This window comes from Acanthisitta chloris, unplaced genomic scaffold (genome assembly GCF_000695815.1).
Source record: "Acanthisitta chloris isolate BGI_N310 unplaced genomic scaffold, ASM69581v1 scaffold28506, whole genome shotgun sequence".
Classification (NCBI taxonomy): Eukaryota; Metazoa; Chordata; class Aves; order Passeriformes; family Acanthisittidae; genus Acanthisitta; species Acanthisitta chloris.
Window position 1 is genome coordinate 4,442 of NW_008678217.1, and position 23,369 is coordinate 27,810.

At 42.7% G+C, this 23,369-nt stretch overlaps 1 protein-coding gene and 1 non-coding gene across 2 annotated transcripts in view; both read right to left on the reverse strand.

The window, feature by feature from the left end:
- Positions 1-43: 43 nt before the first annotated feature.
- On the reverse strand, positions 44-115 carry TRNAT-CGU. Its single transcript has one exon. It is a non-coding gene; the product is annotated as a tRNA-Thr (tRNA).
- Positions 116-8,578: 8,463 nt separating this feature from the next.
- MKL2 (MKL/myocardin-like 2) overlaps positions 8,579-23,369 on the reverse strand; it is a 31,199-nt gene continuing 16,408 nt past the window's right edge. Inside the window, exons 7-15 of the mRNA XM_009076787.1 lie at positions 21,054-21,194; positions 19,451-19,698; positions 17,896-18,046; positions 14,860-15,876; positions 13,361-13,516; positions 11,178-11,336; positions 10,798-10,935; positions 10,085-10,145; positions 8,579-9,330 (exon numbers count right to left, since the gene is read on the reverse strand). Coding sequence (XP_009075035.1) covers positions 8,792-9,330; positions 10,085-10,145; positions 10,798-10,935; positions 11,178-11,336; positions 13,361-13,516; positions 14,860-15,876; positions 17,896-18,046; positions 19,451-19,698; positions 21,054-21,194 — 2,610 coding nt within the window. The 3' untranslated portion in view covers positions 8,579-8,791. The remainder of the gene's footprint in view (positions 9,331-10,084; positions 10,146-10,797; positions 10,936-11,177; positions 11,337-13,360; positions 13,517-14,859; positions 15,877-17,895; positions 18,047-19,450; positions 19,699-21,053; positions 21,195-23,369) is intronic.

Genomic DNA, 23,369 nt, shown 5'->3' on the forward strand with positions numbered 1-23,369 from the left:
AAAAACACGCCCGCCCCCCCCCCCCCCCCCCCCCCCCGCCACAAGGCACGGACGGGGTTCGAACCCGTGATCTTCGGTTTACGAGACCGACGCCTTACCACTTGGCCACCGCGCCTGCGTTATGGGGCTGCGCGGGCGCACTGGTATCGCTGGGCCGCGCGGGACCGCGCGCGCATGCGCACACACTGAGGGGGGAAAAGACCCCGGAGAGAAACTGGAGAGAAACTGGAGAGAGTGAGGGGAAAATACCTCAGGGAGAAACACCGAGAACGGAGCGGGAACAGCCACGGTGAGAACGGGAAAGGGATTAAAACTTTCCCACCTCGGGGAGAAACACCGGGAACGGAGCGGGAACAGCCACGGCGAGAACGGGAAAGGGATTAAAACTTTCCTCCTCGAGGAGAAGCGAAATGCAAAACGTTGGGATGGTTCGATGGTAAATACTTAGCGCGTGGTGAGCGTCCCCTCAGCAACTCGGTGTTGTGATGTGCAGGAAAGAGAGTACAATATGTATTTCTTTTCCTAGATTTTTATAAATGTGTCCTGAAAACAAAGCCTTTCGTTTTCATTGAGTGTTCGTTGTGGGAGGTTGCTTTAAATTTTCCCTGAAACTTCTGCTGGACGTGCGAGTTTTAGGTTCGTTTTTGTTTCTGGGTGGAAGAAGTGTGTGAACACACTGCTGAGGCTCTACAGAGTCACTGATGGTAATTCTGAGGGGAAATGCAGGTGCATGAAAGGATTGATACAGAGCTAGGATGGTTTGGTTTGGAAGAGACTTTCAAAGGTGCATCTGGTGGAACCACTCTGCGCCGAGCAGGGAAATGTTTGTGTATCCTTCTGGGATGTTCTTTGAACTGTTATCAGGGAAATTCATGCCTGGCTTGGTTGTATGAACAGATTTTAGTTTTTTTGAAAGTTACCATTTTCACTTCTTTGTGATACCTCCCTGCCTGTGTTTGAGCAAACAGGAGCTGGAATTAGCTTCACTTGCAGTCACAGGTGTCTCCTTTAAACCACCTTGCTGGGTACTCAGCCCATGTCTCTGGTGTTTGCTGCTGCTCTGGAATAGCAGCCCCAAAGGTGCTGAATGCTGATTTTGCAGTCCCTGCAGCCTGCCCAGCACTGGTGCTTGCTGGAATTTCTGCTGGTCCTGTCCATCACTAGGACATGTTCTCATGTGGATTATGGAAAGGTGTGAAGGGAAAGGAGTACTGTTGTGTTCTGCTTTTGTCTGTGGTCACTGCAGTGTGTGTGTGAGTGCAAACTGCCTCACTCAGCTCTCTCACCTGCTGCTTTTGGGAGGGAGTGACCTCAGAGGGCTCAGGGTTTTCTCACCAGGCTGGAGGAGAGTTGCCCAAACTGGCAGCAGGAAGGAGTTCAGCTTTAATCAATCGTGTTTGGTGTCACTCCATTTTGGCTTTACAGCTCATTACAAAATAAGCTCTTGGATGTGCCATACTTGCCAGTAATGACTTGTTATCACAGTGCAGCTCATGTCTGTGTTTGATTTATCCCTGGTTTTGGCTCTCTGTGGGCTGAGAGGTGACTTTATGGTGGGAGAATCAGAGGAGGCTGTTGAATTGTTTGTGGAATTCGTGTGAGTTTTATCTCTTCAATCACACTACTTTTCAATAAATGTTTGGTTGGCATCAGAAATAGCATTTAATGGTAAATCAACTTCTGTTGGAAAGTTCTGCCTTGACTGTAAGGGGAGATGGAAACTTCAGTTTGAAGTCGTAAAGATCTGATTAAGGGGAAATGATTGATTTGGTTTAACAAACTTGTCTGAGTCTTCTCAATGTGTCGGGAAAAATTGCTTCTATGTGTGTAATCAAAGTGCTGATTGATGGTGAGCTGATTTGTCATGACAATACTTTTTTATAACTAAAAATAGAAGTTTAAGATGTGTAACTGCCCTTTTGCTGTCTGGGTACTTTTGTTTGGTGGTGTCTTTTGTGCTGGTTATTGCTCTTGCCTGAGCTCCATGTGGAAGCTTTTACTCTTTAAGCCACATCCTCCTCGTGCAGAGTTCTGACAAGACCTGGTTTTGAACACAGCATGGCTTTTAGAAATGACTGCAGAGAGCTCCAGTGCTGGAAAAATCATGTCAGAGATTTTGTTGGAAGGAGAAAATAATCACCAGTTGTTTTTTTGTCTTCTTTGCCCAAGCCTCAGCCATCTAGATGTTGCTTTAGGAAGGGCTTTGATGTCTGTGTACAGATCTAGGCCTTTTGAGGCACCCCAAGTCTTCGGGGGAGATGTAGGGGAATGGTCCTGTTTAGGTGGATGTGGTGCAGCTGAGCTGTAAAGATTTGCTGTGGGGGAGCTGGAATGCTCCTCACTTTGCAGTTACCTTTGTTCAGGCTTTAGGAAAGAATCTTTCTGTTCAGTTTTAACCTGCAGCAGTTGTCTTGGAGAGGTTTGATGGACACAGTTACAGTACAGGGGCTCTGCAGTCCTTTAGCTGCAGAGAAGATTGGACACTCATCTACACATGATTTTTTTTTTTACACAAAGGGAAATATTTTTAGACTTACTTGTTACATTTGTGGATAAACATGTAACTGCAACCCCCCCAAACACCTAGTTGTTGGGTCTCAGATGCTCTAACTTGCTACTTTAACTGTCCATTGGGAAGGTCTTGGTAGGGTTGAGTGTGGGGAAATCAGGATGCTTTCTTTGCTGTTAAAGAAACATCTCTGACATGATCCAGTACAAATATTCTAAGAAATACACCACTCCAGCAACATCTGTACAAAACACGATGAGCCAACAGGCAGGAGCAGGTAGAATTTAATGTGCAGAGTAAGGACAGATGTGATAGCCATTGTGGAACAGGTTTTAATGAGGTTTTGCTGAAAACCAGGGTTAGCTTGTGGGAAGGTTCATCCAGCACAATCTCTAGCTTTGTCTTGTTTTGTGTTTACATCATGATATTAATACAGAGTCTGTGAGGAGGGTTAGGTGTTTGTATTTGTCACTGTCAAATAATCAGGCCCCAGATTGCCACGTGGCACCAAAACAAGTATTTTATAGGTTTTATAGGTTACACTCCACCTGTACTTCCTGTAATGCACAAATGCATCACTTGTTTTGCAGCATTTGAGTTTGGTGTGTGATAGCTGAAGGTGTTGATGGCATATATACCTACAAACTGTCACAGTGGTTAAAGTTCAGAGAGAAAAGGTAAATGAAATTTACAGAGTGTATTACTAAACTTTTATTGGTTCAGTTTTCCTTACTATACTTTAAGGGTTTTTTTAATGCTTGGCTGAGTTGTGATGTCAGCAGTGCAGAACAGACTTTACTGAACAAAGGGTGAGGGATGTAGGACAGACTGCCATCACATGGAGTGTGACAGTGAATATTTCAATGAAGCATCTTCATGATGCAAAGAAGCTTGTGCATATGTGCTCATAGCTCATTGCCCTGAAGAAATGCAGCAAGGTGTTCTAGAACACAAGCTGAGCAGAGCACAAATGGCAGATCTGAAATCCCACAGCCTAGCAGATCTTGAAAGAATTCAGGAACGTCATGAATGAAAGTGCATTACAAGAGCATAAAGTGACAGGGCAAGGGGAAATGGCTCAAACTGAAAGAGAGTGGCTTTACATTGGATATTAGGAAGAATTTTTTTACTGTGAGGGTGGTGAGATGTTAGAATGAGTTGCCCAGAGAAGCTGTGGATGTCCCATCCATGGGAGTGTTCCAGGCCAGGCTGGATGGGGCTCTGAGCACCCTGGGCTGGTGGGAGGTGTCCCTGCCCAGGGCAGGGGGTGGAACCAGATGAACTTTAAGGTCCTTTCTATAAGTCTATGACTCTATACATTAATATTGCTTAAAAAAATACAAATTTCAAACCTAAACTTTGAGAGTTCAGAAAATCTCTGTTGTTACAGATTTTGGCTCTGCTTCTGACGACAAACCTTCACTCTTTTGCAGTTTGTCCTAGTGCAGCTTTCATTCTTACTCCTTTTTGTGAGACAGGTACTTAGACCATAGGGCACATTGTTTCAGACTCAAAGGTCAGAGATTTTGTTGGTTACTAACAGTGAAGTATTAACCACAGACGAACGAACACAGTTTTCCTTTTTTATTTGAGACACTTAGCAAAAATGCTGAAATATCAAACATTTCCTCAGTAGCTACAATATTGCCACTATGTACAAAATATTTGATAAATGTAGTACACATATAAAAATACAGTATGCATTACATATATACAGTACAATGTGCAAAACATATGGCATTCAAACATATGGAATTGATCTCGGGGGTGCAAACAGCAAATACAAAGGCATCATGGTTTCTTAGAGAAAGGCAATACATAAACTGACGCCCTGATTGCCATAATTTGCATTTAGTAAAGTAGTGCTTAGATGAAGAGGGCCCCAGGGACAGGTGTCTGTCTTCTTCTTGCCACCAAATGAGATGCTAAGACATAGTTGTGACTGTGACAAGGAGAGGAGAATCACCCGCCAGGGTTAGCGTTACTCCTACTGCAAGCAGCACTGTGAAGAGAATCCTACCTGGAGAAAAGCCTGTGCTAGTACTTACTACAAATTTCTCAAACAACAAAAACAAATCTGTACTGTTAAACATCAAAAACAGCTTTGAAAATATCTACATCCTTAATTTTAAAAAAGTATGGATAACACTTCTGGGGGGTTTCATTTGCTATGCTTCAAAATACAAAGTGCCTCCTTTGGCAATATAAATGGCAATGCTTTGGTTCCTATTTAGACTTTTATATTATTATAATTTATTCTAGGCTGTTTTGAATATTTGAGCTGTATTTTTTTACAAAAATAGTGTGATTATATAGTTACTAACCATTCCCTGCCTTGTTTTGAGATGTTGCTCTCATAGCTAGGATGGCTTTTTTTTTTTTTTTGGCTAGATTTCTACAAATACATTTATGCACTTTTAACTTAAAAAGTCTTTATATTCAGTACTGGACACTACAGAATGATGTAGGTGTCTCTTTTTTGCACTTTAGTCCTAGCAAACTGGTATAAAAGGAGTATTTGAGATTACTTCAGGGTTTCACGGATGCTTTATTGGCCATGTAGATACTATATGTGACTCAATTCCACATCTCTTACGTGAAACAGAAGTCACTGAGAGGCCACTTAATAGACCACTGTGTAAAGAGTTTCAACAGAACATTTCCTAGAGATAAGTGGAAGGATTTTTTTCCAGTTTTATTAAGTTTGCTTTCAGTTGACAGGACACTGGAGGTGCCCAAGCAGACACTGTGTCCGTGGGTGAGCTGTGATCACATAATGCCCTTCCAGTTCCATGGATTCTGTGACTGCATCTTCTCTGCCCTGAAAAGAGTTCAGCAGCTTCTGCTCCACTTCCCATCACGGTGCCTACACTTCTGAGGCAGCTGAGGGCTTGAGATTGTAGAACATACCAGGCTAACATTGACACCTCTGTTTTATCACCACCTTTCCCGAAGGTGCCTGGGAAAGATGTCAGTGTTAAACAGTGATATTCTATCTGCCAGCTGTGGCCTCAGCTTTGTAAGGGTCTGATTGTGCAAGCCCACACTGCTGGATTACACTCTGAATTTCTGTAGGGAACAACTGCCATAAATTACTTTTATTCTCGGGGAGAACTGCTATATTTATGACTTTTTTTTCATTGTTCATAACGCTGAACAAAATTTTGCCTGTAAACTTAGTTGCCGTAACTGATGCTGATGGCACTGAAAGTGCTAACACATCCCAGCTCTGTGCTGAAGGCAGATTGACATGAGCCTTGTCAAACCTGTCTGACCTCTCTGTGTCCAGAAGTGTAAACACCAACGTTTGATTTCCACGCTGACACAACGGTGTTCTACCAACACCAGCTTTGAGAGGATGAACTGTTAGTATACTGCAGCCATCAAACGGCCAATTAGTGCCAGTGCATTCCTCTGCAACTGTTCTCTGAATGAGAGAGATTCAGGGCTGTGCAGCCAAGCTGCACAGCTGTGATTAAATTTCTACCATGTATTGTATTTGTGCTACAAACATTTCCATGTAAAACATGCACACACAAAAGTCTAAGCAAAACCTATTTCTGCCATGAACAGGCATATACAGCTATGGCAAACACCACATTTCAGAACAAAGTCTAAAGCAAACCATTATATAGAAGGTTTAATACACAAGTCTGAAATGTACAAAAAAGTAATCACACATTCCCTATTACTTCAGAAACTAAAATGATCCCTTAATGTTTTAACGATTTTTGTTTTCAAACAGAGTAGAAAGCTATACTGTACTGGTAACAAGACATCTCAGCTGGTTGGGTTGGTTTCTGCACACAGATTCCTATGGGTTAGTTAACATTCTGCGCTGCCAATAAGGGTAGTTCTGTAGCAGGATGACTCTGCCAGTCTGAAGCTCTATTTACAGCACATCAAAACGACAGTACAGTTGCTCTAGGTTAATTTGTCCTCTATAAATTAATTTGCTTGCCTCTTGTTTCATCAGAAGGCAGGGTCAGAAAGGGGTAACTAACCACACACGTGGTAGGATGTCTGGCTTGTCACACACCATAAACTGACAGTACTGCAGAACACTAAATTTCATTCAGAGTTGTTCCTATCAGACAGAGTCCTCAATTCCTACTCTAACAGCTGAGGGCACTTAGTATCTCAGAGTGTGGTGGAAAGGAATGCAGACAGTTGAATGTGAGTGTTCAGTGTCACTGAAGAGTCCTATCCCATCCAAACTTAAGGCAGACAGTCCACATGTAGTGTAGTACTCAAGTATTGCAGGCAGAGCAAGAAGGAATAAGGAAATATGTCTTTCAGCTTCCTCTGTTGTAGTGAAAATCTCCACAGATTGTTTTGCTGTTCTTAGTTTCCTCTTAAAGTAAAGCTTGGCCAGTAAAACTAGTAAAGGTACATAATGATTTAAAGTGCTGTAGGTGATATGATAAAACATAGGGTACCAGTTCAAATCCTGTGTCAGTGATACAATCCCCATTTTACTGAAGCCAATGGAGTTCTGCAGCATTAGCAGACCAGACTGCATTGTCTCTGGAGACACCAATTTACAGCTAATTGCACAACACTTTGACCTAAGGATTGTGTTTGATTGTGTTGGTTTTCTTTCTGTGCTAAAGGTTGCTGAGTAGTTAACAGCTACTTTGTGTTCTCAGTGTTTTTGATACTTAGCATTATTCTAAGACAGGAGCAAAAACTTCAGGGTGGTTTTTTATTCAGTCCTATGAAACTTTGATTTTTTTGAAGGTTGGTGGTGAGGAAAGAACCATGCACTGAGATTAGTTTTCAGACTAGAAAACATACCACATTTCCTTATTTCAGGAAACAGAGAACTGTTTCCTTTTATCCTAATTATGGAATTCCCTAATGGGAAACAATTCCAATTTTATGTTTGATTATCAGCCACCATCACCTATGGCAACATTTAACAGCTACTACCTGAGAGGCAACCAGAGAATGTCAAAGTATATTAATCCTATTTGCATTGTTTGTTTTTCTAACTGCTTTTCCTAACAGACTCTGGAAACAACCGAGGGATTTAAAAAAATACTCGTCATGTGGTGTGCTGTGAGGTAAGAGCTTGATTTTTGCTATGATCTGTTTCAGGTACGAAATGTGCCTTCTCATCACAAAACACACTGCCATTCAGTGTTTAGGAACAGGAACACTGAGCAGCTTCCCTGGTGTGATGTAGTGGTAGACAGAGCTGTTCAACAGATGACACATTTGCTCTAAATGATGGTTGTCCTGTCAGTACTGTCCCCTCCAACTCATCCTACAAACATCTCTCACTGAGGGCTCTGGGCCTGTTCTTGCATAGATGTTGCAGGATCATAGTGTACAACAGCATTAATTACACTTTTCTAGGTCCTCAAACTGTTCTAATATGCTGAGATACTGGATTTGATGACCTAACAAATATCCTCAAACAGAGCAAAGTAGGATGTTTATTTCCATTGTAGTAACCTCTTGTTTGAAGACCACTGTGTTCCCCTCTGTTCACAAAAATAAGCTATATAAAGGTAAAAGAGTATACAAATAACTGTCTGATATACACATTAAAACCTAGCTATCAAATCCAGAGCATTGCTATAGAAAATTCAGTGTTCTCAATATTACCTGGCATAGCTACAGTGGATTTCTTGCAGTTACACTTAATATCCCTTTGGATGCAGTTAAATTCCTCCCTCATGATTAAAGAATGGGGGAAGTGTTTTAAAAAAAACCCCACAAAACCAAAATATAAAAACAACTTGAACAAATGAAGAGACTAGCTATATGAAATTTCACTGAACCAGCCAGTGCTTCTACCTGCCTTTGCCCTCGTGCTGAGTTCTGAACCTGGCTCAGGCTATCCACAGGAACAATGAAGTGCAGTGATACCTCATCACCCTCCCCCAGACATCTGCTCACTGTGTCCAGACAGACAGTTGACATCCCCACTCCAAGTTTAGCCATGTTGTGTTGCTCACTTTGTGTTGCAAAGTCAGAGACATAACGTCTTGCTTAAATATTTGTGATGCATTTACCTTGGGGTACATCTAACCAGTAAGGACAGTCATCCTTTCTTGCCTTGTGAAATAGCTTTCCTGGGGCCCTGATCTGCATTACTGACAGGAGCAAAAAGTAATTCACCCTTGTAAACTTGAAAATCGATAAGGAATTAGCTTCAAGCCTTTGTTCTTCCCAACATTACCGTCTTACTTTACATGAACTGCCATCAGAATGGTGTAAGAATGGACCTCTGCTGTAAAGAGACTTGCAGGTTGTGTTCTCATTGGCTGTAGCTTAATCCCAGTGCAACTGTAGATCCTGTGGATCTAGGAAGTCAGTGGAAAAGACGCTCGGGGCGGCAGAGCTGAGAGGAGTAAGTCCAGAGGAGGAGTTGGGCATTGTAATGTCTAACCATTCCATATTGTCCAGGTTTGTATCGGGAAGGTCCAGAGACAGACAAGAACTGTTAGTGGTGAACTGTGGGTCGGATGTTTCCATGGGTGAGTGAGAGTGATCTAAAATGCTCGAGTGGTTAAGCAGATCATTCTGGAGGTCTTCAATTAAGGAGAACGACTCTCCGTCCTCAGTGCTGCTGGTCAGTTGAGGAATCTCGTTACCTGATGGTAAAGTTCCATCCAGGAGGGCTTCAAGTTGGTTTTCCAGACTTATAGACAGGCTGGTTGTTGGTTCTAAGGACACAGGAGGAGGAGCCATCTGGATCTGTGGGGGTGGACGGGAGATCACCGTGTTCACTGGCATTGTGGTGATGTTGGCTGTCACTGGTCTCATTTTGGATATGGGAGATGGTTCTTCCTTTATCGGAAGGGAAATCTCTGTAATAAAAACAAACACTCTTGAGATCAGGAAAGGGAATGACATAATATTCTCAGGCTTACAACTTCTCCCCTTCTTTGCCTACTTTGGGATGCATCTGCAGCAAGAGTCACTTTGTTGCTCTGACAACACTCCAGTACTGGAATGGCTTCTTAGCCTACAATTAACCTGAAAGTCTCTTTTTATTGCCAAATTACTTTTGTATCACTTTCCAGTGCCTCTCCCATCACTCCCTCACGGTAACTGACAAAGCTGTTCCTCATTAATGTCCCCACCTAGTTCATACCTACTTTTCCTACTAATGTAGCTTTGATGTTCAGAGTTGATAACACATAGTAATATTTAATGACATCTAGTATCAACATGCTTTAACTCTTACCTTACTCTGTTTGGTGTATAATTCCAATGAACATTATATGGACTTGCTCAGCTTTTCCAGTTTTGGTAAGACACCTCTGTGCTAACCTGAGGTGTTCTTTAATCATTCCAATGCTGTACAGGGTATTGCAAAGCTCTGCCTGACTCATTTGCAAGCAGAGAAGTTCCACAGCAGGTTGACTGTATGTGTTTTGGTAAATGTTTTCTTTAATAGGTGATGTTTGCAAACTTTCAGAAATCCTAGTTTCACTCAGGCTGGACAGCTTCCAGCTCCTCTCCCTGAAGGAATTCTTTACTGTTGTTCACTTGATTATAGCACTGAGTTTTCTGACCAGGTTTTCAATCTGCACATCACACAGCTGTCAGTGAGCTTACCTCCACTCTTGATGAGAATATCAAACAGGTCATCCATCTGCTGACTGTGTGCACTGGAAATCTGTAGTGCAGGAGAACAGGATTATTCCCTTTCCTGGAGTAGTTTTTCCTAAGCTGATCAATCTTAGCTTCTCTCAACAGTACATAAGTACTAACCTATGAGCAACACTAAAGTGCTCCCTATGAAACTGTCAATCTAGGGAACAGAAGTGGTTTGGAGAGGCACTTGGAATGCCTGTGATGGGGCTCAGTACAAAGGAGTAGGGAAACAATCTGAAAAGCACAACAAAGATTTCATGAAGGTAACCTGGGAGAGAGGTGCAGAAAACTAGGGATCAGGATGAGGATCACTGACCCTGTTTGGTACCGAGGGAATAACTGCAGGACTTTGGGGGTGCACCCTGACCTGCTTTCTCTCAGAGGAAGCCTCTGTTTACTCACTTGGGAAAGTATTTCCTAAGTGTGAGGGCTGGTATCAAACATCCTCAGCACAAGTTAGCTGTTAATGACAACAATTTATGTATCACCAACTGGACACTGTAGGACTTACGTATCTCTTGCTTTAATAAGAGATATGGAAAAAGAATAATGGAACAGGAGTCCTGTAGTTAAACACAGTTTTGAGAATAGTAACAGGGTATGACAGACAATCTTGACAGCAAATAAAAACCTAAAGCAAGTGATGGTTTGACAATTCTAGAGACAACACTGACCTCCCGGTGTGGGGCCTGGATGCTGCGGGTCTGTTTTATGGCCTCTTCGTAACGAGGAGGATCTTTAGTCTTGGACACTGTGCTGTTGAACAGAGGCTGCTGAACAATGTAGGGCTGGGCTTGAGATGGAGAGGCAGGCTGTGTGCAGTAACAGAACACTAAGTATGCTGCAGTGAATTCAAAACACACCATTCTGTTCTGTCACCCCAATCTATGTCTTAGCACAGGTCATCAGATGGTTTCCTCCTGTCTTTCTCGCACATACGCACGTTATTAAAATCTACACAACATCCTTCCCTGAGTGAGCTGCAGTGTGTACAGAGTCACATGGGAATGCTGCTGTAACACTCAGCTTTCTCACCATTCTGGGCCAGCCTTACCTTACTGGGAGTAGCAGGTCCGTTCTGCACTGTGGGAACCTGAGTGCCACCAGTGTGAATGTTAGAGCTGGATGTTTTACTAATAAAAGATTGTGCAGGTGTTGTAACTGGTGCAGTCTGGTAAGAAAATACTGCATTTGATGTGGTAGGTGGAAAAACCTGTAAAGGATTAACAGATCAGTTTTAGATTGTGTTTCTTAAAGCAAAAAAAAAAATTAGTTACATTGGGTAAATTACATTTATAAAGTTTAGGAGGTTTTTTCCTTAAATACTTGTTGCTTAAATTCCCTGTGAAGTGAATGTTACTTATACTGATTTTCCCCTCCAGAGGGATAACCTGTAAATACAGACCAGTCACTCTTTGAAAGGAGCTTTGTGCTGGGACTTTCATTTGTCACTGCCAACTAAAAGTATTTTCCTGCAACTTCCTATGAAGCATGAGGAATGTCTAATAGTATTTTTCCAAAACACATTCTGAAGCCTATGGAACAGTTTGATACCATAGCCACGATTTCCCCACCTAGTGGACAGTTAATAGCATGAACTGATTCCTGCCTGATACAAACCAGTACCTGTGTCCACACTTGTCCTGTGCTGCAATTTTTAAGAGAGAATTGTTTGGTTTGTGCCATATAATTCTAATTTATTTTAACTACAGTATCTGTGAGTAGTGAGGGAGAGGATAAAACTGATGAGCTGGGCCAGGCAGGTTGTTTAGCTCCAGGGCAGCCAGATGCAGAGGGAACTCTGCTGGGAACTGTGTGGTCTCCATGACAACTGATCTGAAGAGGGGGAAGACTGGAGGGTACAGTTCTAGGTTATGCCCTGCAGACACTTCCAGGCAGCAAAGGAAGCAAGTTGCTGGTCTCTGGCACAAGTACTTGCCTCAGGGTGACTGGAAAATTTCTCTGTGGGATCTGTCAAATTAACAAGGCAAGATTAGCCCCTCACCAGATCCCAGAGAACCTGCACAAAATCTGTGTTTGGATGTATGTCAGTTTTGACTTCTGTAGGATAACCTCAGTGTCCATGAAATGAAACAGACTGCACAGCAGTCTCAAGGAAAACATTTGGTTGTGTTCCCCATTATTAGCCAGCTCTCCAGAGAATGGCAAGGCACAATCAACATCTTCTCAGATAAGTTGTTATCTGGAACAAGAGCCTGAGCAGAAGCAGATCAGGTGACACTGCACAAGTACAAGCCCCAGCTCACAGCAGAACATGGGGTCATGATGCACTTCTGTAAACTGAGGTATAAACTTTGGAGGCTGAGATACTGTGCAACAGCTACATAACAGACTGTAAAAATTACCCTCTTTATCCTGAAATTTCCACTGTTTCTGAATTATCAGTTACTCTGGGCAGGCTGCAAAGCCTTGCTGTCCTCAGAAACAGGAGCCCCACAGTCAATAGCACTGATAAGGGAGCAATAAAGGTCCCAAACTAATCTCGGAGCTCCTAATAATAGAGCTCAGCCGGGGAGAGGCTCAGAGGAGGAGAAAACCTGTTCCTTTGTGATGGCTGGTGCTGATGGGTTGGCATCAGTTCCCCTATGAACAGGAGTGGATTGGCAATCACAACTGTACTCCCAGTGCTGCTGAGCCTCTGCTGGAATGGGACACTGCAGGGCTGATTGTTTTGGGCAGAGAAGGAGCTCTCTGCATTCCTTGAGAGGAGCTGTGGTGAGGTTTCGACTCACTGGATTTGCCATCCTCAGTACATGAGTCCATAGCTTTCTTTGCAAGCAAAGATGAAATCAACAAGGAAAGTAAGAAAACTAAAAGGAACTCGTATAAATGAATAAATCTCTGAAGCCACAGGTAAAAGCTTCCTCTTAAGAATTGCCTATAAGAATCTTCCCTTTTGAGCCAGCAGCAAACAAGAGCTGACTGGAATACCTAGCACAGCACTTGTGCCAGGCCTGAGGAAGGACATAGTAAGAGTCATGCCCTAAGAGCACCATTAAGATAAAAAGAAACTGAAAAATTAAGTCTTGCACAGACTAAAATTCAGGTAAGGGAAGGAGTTACAAATCCATTGTGCTACACAGGAAAACATGGCACAGATGTTAGGTGACTGGATCATTTCTGTATAACACAGATGACAGGCCAGAGGCTCTCAGAGCACTGCCTGGAATCAGATTACACAACTCTTCATCTCAATGCTTATTGCTATCCACAAACCTTTCTGCCTTGCTGGGTCTGAGCGAGTGTGTGCTGCGTGATGGAGCTTTGTTTTGCCTGTGGATTGTGCATCTGAGGTGCTGCCTGGGCCAGGCCAGAGGAGGAAAGAGGAGCAGGTATTTGTGATGGGGTCTGAATTCCAGCTTGTGACTGAGCCTAGAGGGTGAAGATAAAATATTTGCATTATTCGTATCTCACAGCAAGTTACAGCCTGTAAAAACGTACTGCACAGACCCTGCAGAGCAGCAATGCATTGTGTTCTGGGAAGGAGGAGTGTGACTGTGCACAGGAATCACAGCTTGTACCCAGATAAAAGGTGATGTTTATTTTGCCAACAGAGTTCAAGAAAGATAAAGACAAACTGGAGAAGAGTCCAGTGAATAGCAGTGAAATAAGGGACAGAGAGAGCACAGATCAGTAAGAAAGGACTGTAAGAACTGGGTTTGAGTAACCAGAGGACAAAACTGATGATGTAATGTTGTTTTTAAGAAGACCATAGTAAATTTTTATGGCCAATGAAAGACAAGAAATGTGACTCTAACCTCATGAAAGAATTTCAGCTAGTAGTGGAAAACTCTCTGGAGCACCAGTGGAGTGAAATGCCAGAACAAGATGCTCTTAAGGACGTTAGAGAGTTCTAGCAGCATTCTGGAATGATTCAGATGGAGATCTGGGTGTGCAGCTCTGGGTGTGCAGCTCTCACTGCAGACTCTGGGGCACATCCACACCAGCATTTTACACCCCAAACAAGGATCACTAAACACCAAAGCCTTGGCCCACAGTATGGCACCATGACCAGAGCCAGGTACACCCTGGAGGTGAAGGAATACTCTGCTGGCACCATAACCAGGTGGGTGGAGGGGATTTTATCTGGCTGTGCCACTGGGAACTATCTGCTTCCTTCTACTTTAGACCAACAGGTCACACAGTTTCAGTTTGGTCAGATTACTCTTATACCTCAACATTTACAGCCTATCTTGGTTTATGCTGCATTCGTTCACTGGGATACTATTTATTCACTGTGATACTCCCTATAATCAGCCTAGAAAAAAACACATTTTTGTCACCAGTTTCTTTTTGTAAGTCCACTGGAGTTCTATAACCTGGCACTGACATTCTTAAACATCATGAGCCATCACAACACAAGAAAGTTCATACAAGTTTTGCAAACAGATACACCTCAAAATGAAGAGGTAGGATTGTAGTTCCCATTGCAAGCTGAAGTTAACACAGTGGTGGTATATGCTAGTGTCAACATAAACAAATTGTGCATGAGGCACAACATGGTGAGGCCATTGCTTTTTGGGAGCAAAGGTTGAGAAGAAAGCAAGTGCTACAAGCAGGTGTAAGCAGATTGGCTCTTTTCTACTGTTCCCTCAAGCAGAAACAAGGTAAGCCTGACTTGTAAACTCATCTCACAGGCAGCACATTTACCTGTTTATACTGAATTCTGAAATAGTGCCATGCACTTACATAGTGACAAACAGAAACACTCTTACCTGCAGCTTGATATTTCCAACGGGTAGCTGCACTGCAGTGGCAGAATTCGGCCCCTGGATAGACAGTGGAAGGAGCAGCTGTGCAGTTCCTTGGGCAGTTAATAAAGCTTGAGGTTGGGCAACAACTGCAGTCTGGGGCTGCCTCTGTGGACTCACATAGAATTGAGAAATGGCATTCTGAGGTTCAGCTTTGGCCACAGGTATCTCCTGCTTGATAATAACTGCCTTTTTGGCAACTGGGTTCTGTCCACTCGTGTACACTGCCTGTCCCAGGGGGTGGCTGACCACGGGCACAGAGGGGCTGGTGCTGGAGCAGTCAGCCAGAGCAGCTTCATCCTTGACAGCAGCACTGAACTGCTTCTGCTCCAGAGCAGCTGAGCTACCAGCACTCTGACACTGCTGCTGTTGTCCCCGTTTTTCAACCTCAAGTTGCATTTTCAATACCTCCACAAGCTTTTGCTCTTGTTCCAGTTTCCTTTTGAGCTCTTCGATCTGCTTTTCTTTCTCCTGGAGCTTGCGATCCTTTTCTGCCACGTCCAGCTCCATGGCTGAGATGTTTCCACTGCGGTTCTGGTTCTCATCGTTTGCTCTGAGAGGGGAAGTGCTTAAGAACTGGGAGGGTGACATCATGGTCATCATCTCTGTGAAAGTATCTGCCATGCTGGTGTCATCCGTGCTCAGACTAGACTGTTCCGAGGGAGATGGAGATATCGGCAAGGGAGAGCTGATGTTCTCAGTATTGACCACTTTGCTAACAGGTCCAGTAGATGTTTTCTCTGGAGGGAAGTTGGAGATCGCATTAGCCACTGGTTTATTTAGTGTTGCCACAGGGAATGCCACAGTCACTTCCCCAGTGTTGCCTGTGGCCCCAGCAGAAGTGGTCACTGTCACAGAGGTACTCGTAGCGACCCCATTGTTATTAAGATCTTGATATGTCTTCAGGCGCTCGATAAGATCTGTTTTTGTTCCAGACACTGGTAATCCCCTCAATTTCAACTCCATTTTGAGCTCTGCTACCTGAAATAAAGCAAAGCATGACAATAAGAAAATAAAATATGGAAAAATAACATTTGCTAGTTATTACACCTGTGGGTTCTGACACTGTGCATGATCCATGACCACATTTCCAGGACCTGCTACTTACTTCACTGTTTCAGCAGCCAAAAATCTTAGCAGTGCTCAGTTGTACAATGAACAGTAGCAAACTTAGGATGATTTTTCATGAATATTGAAGTTGGAAAAATGAACACAGCTCCAGATCTGAGCTAAAACCTTCTGGAGCAAACCTGTAGATGATGGCAGCACCACAGATAAAAGCTGAACCCTTTGTTACACCGTCAGGACAGACAGATCTGTGTCTGAGAGCCTTTCTCAGGTCAGTTGGCTGATTCAACAGCCCCACAAACACCAAAGGCTCTCACTAATTAGCAACTGAACAGTCACAGCTCTGTGCCATCTGCCTTTCTCTTACACACACACTTCAAGCAGTCAAAATTAATTTCTGATCGAAAAATATTCTCAGTTTTCCAATAAGCTTACAGACAAAGGAAAGTGCAAATATGATGAGTGTAAATTAATTATGTGCTTCAAAATATCAGCTAAAAAAGAGCAGTCACAGTGAATGGCTCCTGTTTATCACAGACATACACCACAGCAAAGAGCAGTGTTTGGGCTGTCACAGCTACCTCTGACAGCATCAAAGGGAGTGACTTCAGTACTTAGCCAGTCCAGAATTTAGGTCAGAGCTCTCTCTGATGTGGCAATGATGAAAAGTCACAGCAATACATTTACCACCTCTAAAAACCACAGCAATTTTATGTTAAATAACTCTGTACCATCAGCTGTTTCTCCCAGTCTGTTACCCTCTGCACTTGAGAGTGTGTTCTATTTTTTCTGTTTTTCAGCAATTTATTTCTGAACTCTCAGTCAGCACTGGTTTAGCTGACTCAGTGGTAAGGCAGAACCAGCAGGTCTGTAAGTGTGGCTCATGTCAGTGCCACCACGTGGGCAGAAACACCAATGAACTGCTGCAGAAATGGTAAGTGATGGCTTTGATCACTACAAACCATGACTCCAGGTGTCACCTAAAGTATCTTAACAAGGTTTTACTAAGTTTGAAAATCTTACTCCAAACACTCTTGTTTGAACTGCATTTTATACATTTGTTTCAGATTAAGAGATTGGCCTTAACTGAAGACAGTACATTGCTGTGTTGAGAATCTGATCTTCTGAAGCTTCACATTTTTTATCCCTTCAAGTCTAAAACATCCTCACTGCCATCCCTCACAACCCAAGCCTTGGCAGAGGCAGGAGGGAATGAAGTGCCCACTAGATGTCCTTACCAGCTGCTCAGGTTTGGCACATTCCTGCACTTGCTAGTGAAAGATCTGACTCTGAAACCCCCACGAGCTGCTTCAGGTCCATTTCCATTAGGTCCCTCACAGTGTGAGTTCCTGTTAATGTATTTCTGAAGGAAGAAATGCAATTCCTTCGTGGTGCAGTGTAAACAGAGTTTACGCAGTTATAACTTCAGAAATTTCGGCAAAATTTAGTGTTCATTTTCAGAGGATGTGCTGAACTCTGGTAAAATAATCTCCTCCTTCCTGTTCTTTTTTACCAGTGTTATTTCTGTGTTGGCTTTACTGCAGTCCCTGAATACATTTTATTAAGGCACCTTTTAATTTAGGCTGCTCAACCACACCTCTGCACCGATACACTGAAACTGTCGCGAGCAAATTACTGTTCCAGTGTTCAAATCTGCCAGGGCTAAAACTTGTCATGAAGTGAACCTCATAGTTCACCCAAGGTATCAAAATAAGAGACCTACACAATCTGTCACTGCTAGAACAAATGCATGGGGGAAGCTGAATCAAGCCTCTAAAGGCAGAAGAGTTGTGTATGAAAACTTTGACCACCTTATTCTACATGGTTAGGAGGAAAGCTCAGTTCCCATCACTAGGTAGTTACTGGGCATTTTCTTGACAGCAACAATCCACAGTAATGCACAGGAATGGACAAATGCTCATCATCTTTTACCTTCAGGTCATCCAGGCTGGAGGGCAGAGGTCCTGGTTTCCTGGCAGGAGCACTGCTGTTCTGCCTGGGGGAGCTGGCGGCCGACGTTGGGCTGCTGTTCAGTGTGCTCAGTGGGGTGTTCCCATTGCTGCTCTGTTTGTCATTCAGGGGCCTTCAGTAATAAGAGGGACAATAATGTCAGTGTTGGCAGTCAAGTAGCTGTGATTCTGAACCTAGTGTCCACCCAGTTCATGAACAAACTAATGTTTCTTACAGATGCATTCCCATTAAACGTTTTCAGTAGAACAACAGAGATGAAAGCTGATCTTTTCTGTCAGATAAACACACTAACTTAGGCTACATAGTTCTGTCATCGTGTTATCCCTTAAGGACTGGGGACTGCAAAACCAGTTTGTATCAATTAACCATTAGCTAGGGCAACCAGTTTGTTTTTTGCCTGACATCAGTAAAACCCCCACGATACTGAACTCCTGGTATCAACCCCGTACAATCCAGTGTTCACACAGAACAAGGGCTGAGTGAAGGCAGTTTACTGTGGAGATGGTGCATTTTTATCAGCTGTGCTCAAAAGCAGAATCTCCTACAGGGATCTCATTGCCACCAGGTACCACAAATCAGCTGTGACTCTGTTCTGCTGGTTCTGAAATGTCAGTGCTGAACAGACGCCGCGTGGGAACTCGGCAGCGTCGCCAGTCCAAGTGTTAGGATACATGGCAATTATAAATACAACCACAGATGGCATTAGAACTTCTCCAGCCTCACTAGCTGAGGGAAAATAACTCGGTGAAAACTCGTTTGAAAAAGCAGTTTTGAAAGCCATTTGGATTTAGGGCTGTGTGACTGTGGCAGGTTACACTTCAAGCACTTCTAGGAAAAGATTGGTCTTGGATGATACAACTGCAGATAATCCAATCCTTGCTCTAGGGTGCTGTCAACTCTTGAAACATTTATTTTTCCCACTGCTTTCACCTATACATCAGCACATGTACTGCTCAGTTAAACGTGCTAAGGACTAGCACTAATGAGGAGCTCATTTAAGTATTAGAGATGAAGCTATAAATAAGACACAGATCTTACCTAATTTAAAACGATTGTTAGGTCTTATTTGTAAACTGCAAAAATGTGTTTTGTGAAACTGATGTAAAAAGACAGTAAAGCCACAATGATTGTGTGTGTGTGTCTGTAGAAACGTGGTCTGTGAGCTGCTCTCCTGTTCTGCCTACCTAGAGTGAAAACAGTGCCAAAACTTTCTGGATTTGCATAAATGCTTCTGAGCTTCAAACATGCATCTGGTCAGAAGAAAATGCATCTGACAGGCAAGAGGCTACCAGGACCACTTCAAGGCCTATCACACTTCAGGAGTATTTTCACAAGAGATCACCTGATCACCCTGTTAAATGAGGCAGGTAATACCTCCAGGGATGCACAGAGCCATTGAGGTTCTCTCGTTCCAACCACCTTTTAACACCTGTAAACTTGTTTACTTCTAAAGCACTAAGCCTATCACTGATGTATCTGTCTTTTCTGTAAAGGACACAAACAATGCTTCACATACTTCAGCGGTGCAGGTAGAATTGTCTGGTAGTTGTAGTGTTGTTGCTGTTGGCTCAGGATCTGCAGCTGCAAAAACAGTTGCTGCTGTTGTAGCAGACGAGCATAATTGGAGTCCATCTGTGGCTCATTTTTCTCACCTTTCTGATCAGGTGGAATATATTGATGATACTTCAATTTTTTCACCCTTGGCTTAGGTTCTTTACATTTCTTGCTTCGATGCTTATCATTTGGGTTCTTTGGGTGGCTTTGCTGTTTATGGATGGAAAAGATCAAAACACCTATAACAGATGTGATTTAAAGCAGCTACACATGGAACAGAGATAAAGCACACAGGAGCACAGTCCCTGCCAAGAGTTGCTGAACACAATTATCCCTGCAAACCTCCCCAAAAAATCATCTATTATCCTTGGAAAGTTAACATACTCCAGCTGGATTATACCTTGCACAAGGAGAGGTCATCAAGTCACAGTTTGGCACAAATGAAGCTCAGGGTCATGACCTGTCACTGCAAAGAGCTATTCTTCCTAAACAGCTAAGTTCAAAGCCACTTAGCACTTTGTATGAGTTGGTATCCTGAAGTGCATCTGGAAACATCTAGAGGTCTAGATTAAAAGCATGGACAGTGCTGTATGTAAAGCACAGGATTACTCTTATGAAACCTCCAGCAATACCCTTATCAGCAACAGCTGACGAAACCTGTCCTTCAGGCTCTTCAGAATTATTTTGAGGGAGAAGCTGAAGGCAGTTACCTAGTCATACAGAAGGTATCAAAGCAGAAATGCTGATTCCTGCACATTTGTTACCCAGAGAGCCTGTTCAGGGGAAATCTGAATCTGTCCTTAAGTTCCTGCCTAAGTAAGCTGCTACAAGGCCTGGGATGTCAAAGGATACAGCTGAATTTAGACTAGAAACTATTAGAGGTCATCCTGTAAATTTAACTGGTCATTAATTTCGTGTAGTTAGGTAAAGTCTACACACATAGCTTCATTCCACAGCTGAAGTTATTTGTAAAGTTACTGAAATGAAACAAACATCTAACACCAACCCCTCTCCAGCTGTGCTGAAACTGTTCTCCACACTGCTGGCTAGGCCAGTCAGGACAGAGACTGAGCATGTTCTCACACTCAAACACAGGGATACAGTCACTTCTCTCTCACAACCTGTTCTGCTTCTCCAATACATCAGCTAAGAAAAGCTGTGACCAAGCAGCAGTGATGTTCACCAGTTTGGGTACAGGCAGACTGTGAATGCAGTTGACTCTGTTCCTACTAAATTATTCTCCATACAAAACTAAATTAGGATTAATTTCACCAAGACAAAGTAGAAACTCAGTACTGCAAAAATCTACTGTTCTTATTCCTTAAAGACTTCCATAGCAACGTGATGTGTATTTCTGCTTGGAAAACTTTGCCAGCTGTACTGTAAGGACCTCTGGAATAACGAGCTGGTCTCTATGAGTGCCACACAGACTCTCAGTCCCAGCCCAGCACACTGCCCTGAGCACTAGAGCTCTGTAACACGTGCATTTTTTCATGACACACAGCACTGGCAAAGGACAGCGATGAAGAGCATTGTCCTTGGACAGCAGAGCTCCAGACACTCACCTTCACCAGTGTGGGCCCAGGCTTTGCTGCAGAGACAGTGTTTGTGGTCAGGGTGGTGGCAGCAGTGGAACGTGTGACCTGCTGTTCGATTGTGGAGGGAGTTTTGAGAAATTCAGGAACTGGAGAGGTTAAAGGTGGATACTAGTATTAAAAAAAATATAAGGAAAAAGAGAAACATTAAAAACATCCACCACCTGAATAACTGCAAAAAATGTGAAAAGGTTAGGACAATCTAATGACATTTCAATTCACAAAGTGTTTTTAGGAGGAATGGTGAGAACAGGACTCTGGTGTACATGTTTCAGCTGAAAAGCATTTTAAATGTTTGCTACTTCAGCTTATTCATTGCATAATCTTTCACTATTCATCATTCTGATCCTCCTGGAACCCAAACAAGTAACTTGACTTTGGAGTCAAACAAACTATTTAGCAAACCTTCATGGCTAGGAAAACAAACCCCTGATGACAGCACAACAGGACTCTTTACAATGGAAAAGTTAGTAACTTCACAAAAAAAAAAGCCTAAATGAAACCAAAACAACAAAAAAGACACCACGAAAAAACACAACCCACCTTTTTAACTGCCACTGTGTGAAAATCATAGCATTAAACATTCTCCTCTTGCCACAGAGGAAATTCCTTTTTCCTTGCATTAGTTGTTATCCTAAGCTACAAAGTATTAATGGCTACATGAAACACAGAGCGTTTTATAGACTTTCCAATTTCACCTGCAGATGTCAGATGAGGCAATGAACCATCCATGTAATTTACTTTTTGCATTTTTAAATTCAGGAAGCTAAATGAACAGGTCTTGACTTCTCAACTTGATTACTTCATAAACGAGTAATTACTTCATTTGAACAGATCCCTATTTCCAGCTACAGATAATAGGACTTCAGGACCTTTCCACCTAACTGCAAACGAGCTCTGGCAGGTCAGTGAGCTAAGGTGAAAGCAGTGTTAGGTCATCCATGAGAGCTGAAGGTTCTCACAGTTACATTACATCCTCTGAGGCCTGGGAGGCTGTGGAGGAGCCTTGAGAGGAGCTCTGGCTGCACTCTTTCAAGATGTTCTTTGTAATTTTTTTGTTGTAATAAAATTTAAAATTTACCAGAGGAAATTAAAAGACTAAAGGAGCAATTCCCAGGCACATCTCCTGTGGAGACCTACTGTGCTGCTATTCTGTATGTCAGGAGAAACAAGGTAAGCATCTGTTCTGTAGAAGAGCAGCTTCTTCTTTTAGCTCTGTGCACAGAGGTGGTTGTAATACACTCTGAAATCCATAGGCAAAGGATTGAAGTTCCACCTGAAGTGCTTTTTCAATCAAGTTCAAGTGCTCTGCTGTTTATCTCTGCAATCACATCTTTCTCTTGTGCTTCCTCCTTGAAAAGCTTTTGCCATGTATTGCTGGGAGGATTTTTATTTAACTCTCCATTAAGAACCTAACTCTTTACTTAGGAATCTAATTTCATGTAGTTTCTTTTCAATTTATTCAACACAAATTATGTTCTCTCAACATGAAATCCAATTCACATCTTAATCTGCATGTTAGGGAACAATGAAATAAAAAGGATGTGCTGTACTGTGTGTCCATCACTGGTTTTGAGCCTGAACTTTGCAGCACTTTTTCTGTCTACTGTGGTAATAAAAAACACACCCAGGACAATCATTCCAGATCCTGAATCCACAATTGTCAGTGTCCAAGGTCATCAAGAAAATATGATCTTTGGAACATGAACAATATTTATCTCTTATTTAAGTTTCATTTTACGTTACTTTCTATAGCAAGGACTCAACTCTCAGTTGTCTTATCTTTTGTTCATATCTTAGTTTCTAAGCTGCAGCTCAGTTCCCTCTGCAGAGCTTTGCTGTGAGTCCTCTGACAGTCACACAACTGAACTGTTCTAAGTGTTCTCTTTCAAAACTCATGTTTTGAACTCCTGTGGAAATAGGTGTTTTCATCCAAACCCACTGCTCCTTACATCCCACACATTAAATGTCTCCTATCAAGACATTTTATCTGCCATGACACAGTCACTTCCCTTTCTTTGCAACTTGAGAAAATGCTAAAACCCTCATAGAAAAATCAACATAAATATTACTTGCATTTCTTGAACAATAAATCCCTTAGGCAGGATCTTGAAACTGTAGGAAAGGATATTCAAATGATGTGGGAAACTTTTTAATATGGTCTTTTCTGAAGATAACAGAACTGACGTCAACTGTTGTTTCAGCTAAGTTTAATTCTAAACGAGTTCAAGACCTTGCCCAGAAGGGAGACACAAAGTAAGTAATCAATACTGCTGGAATGAGCCA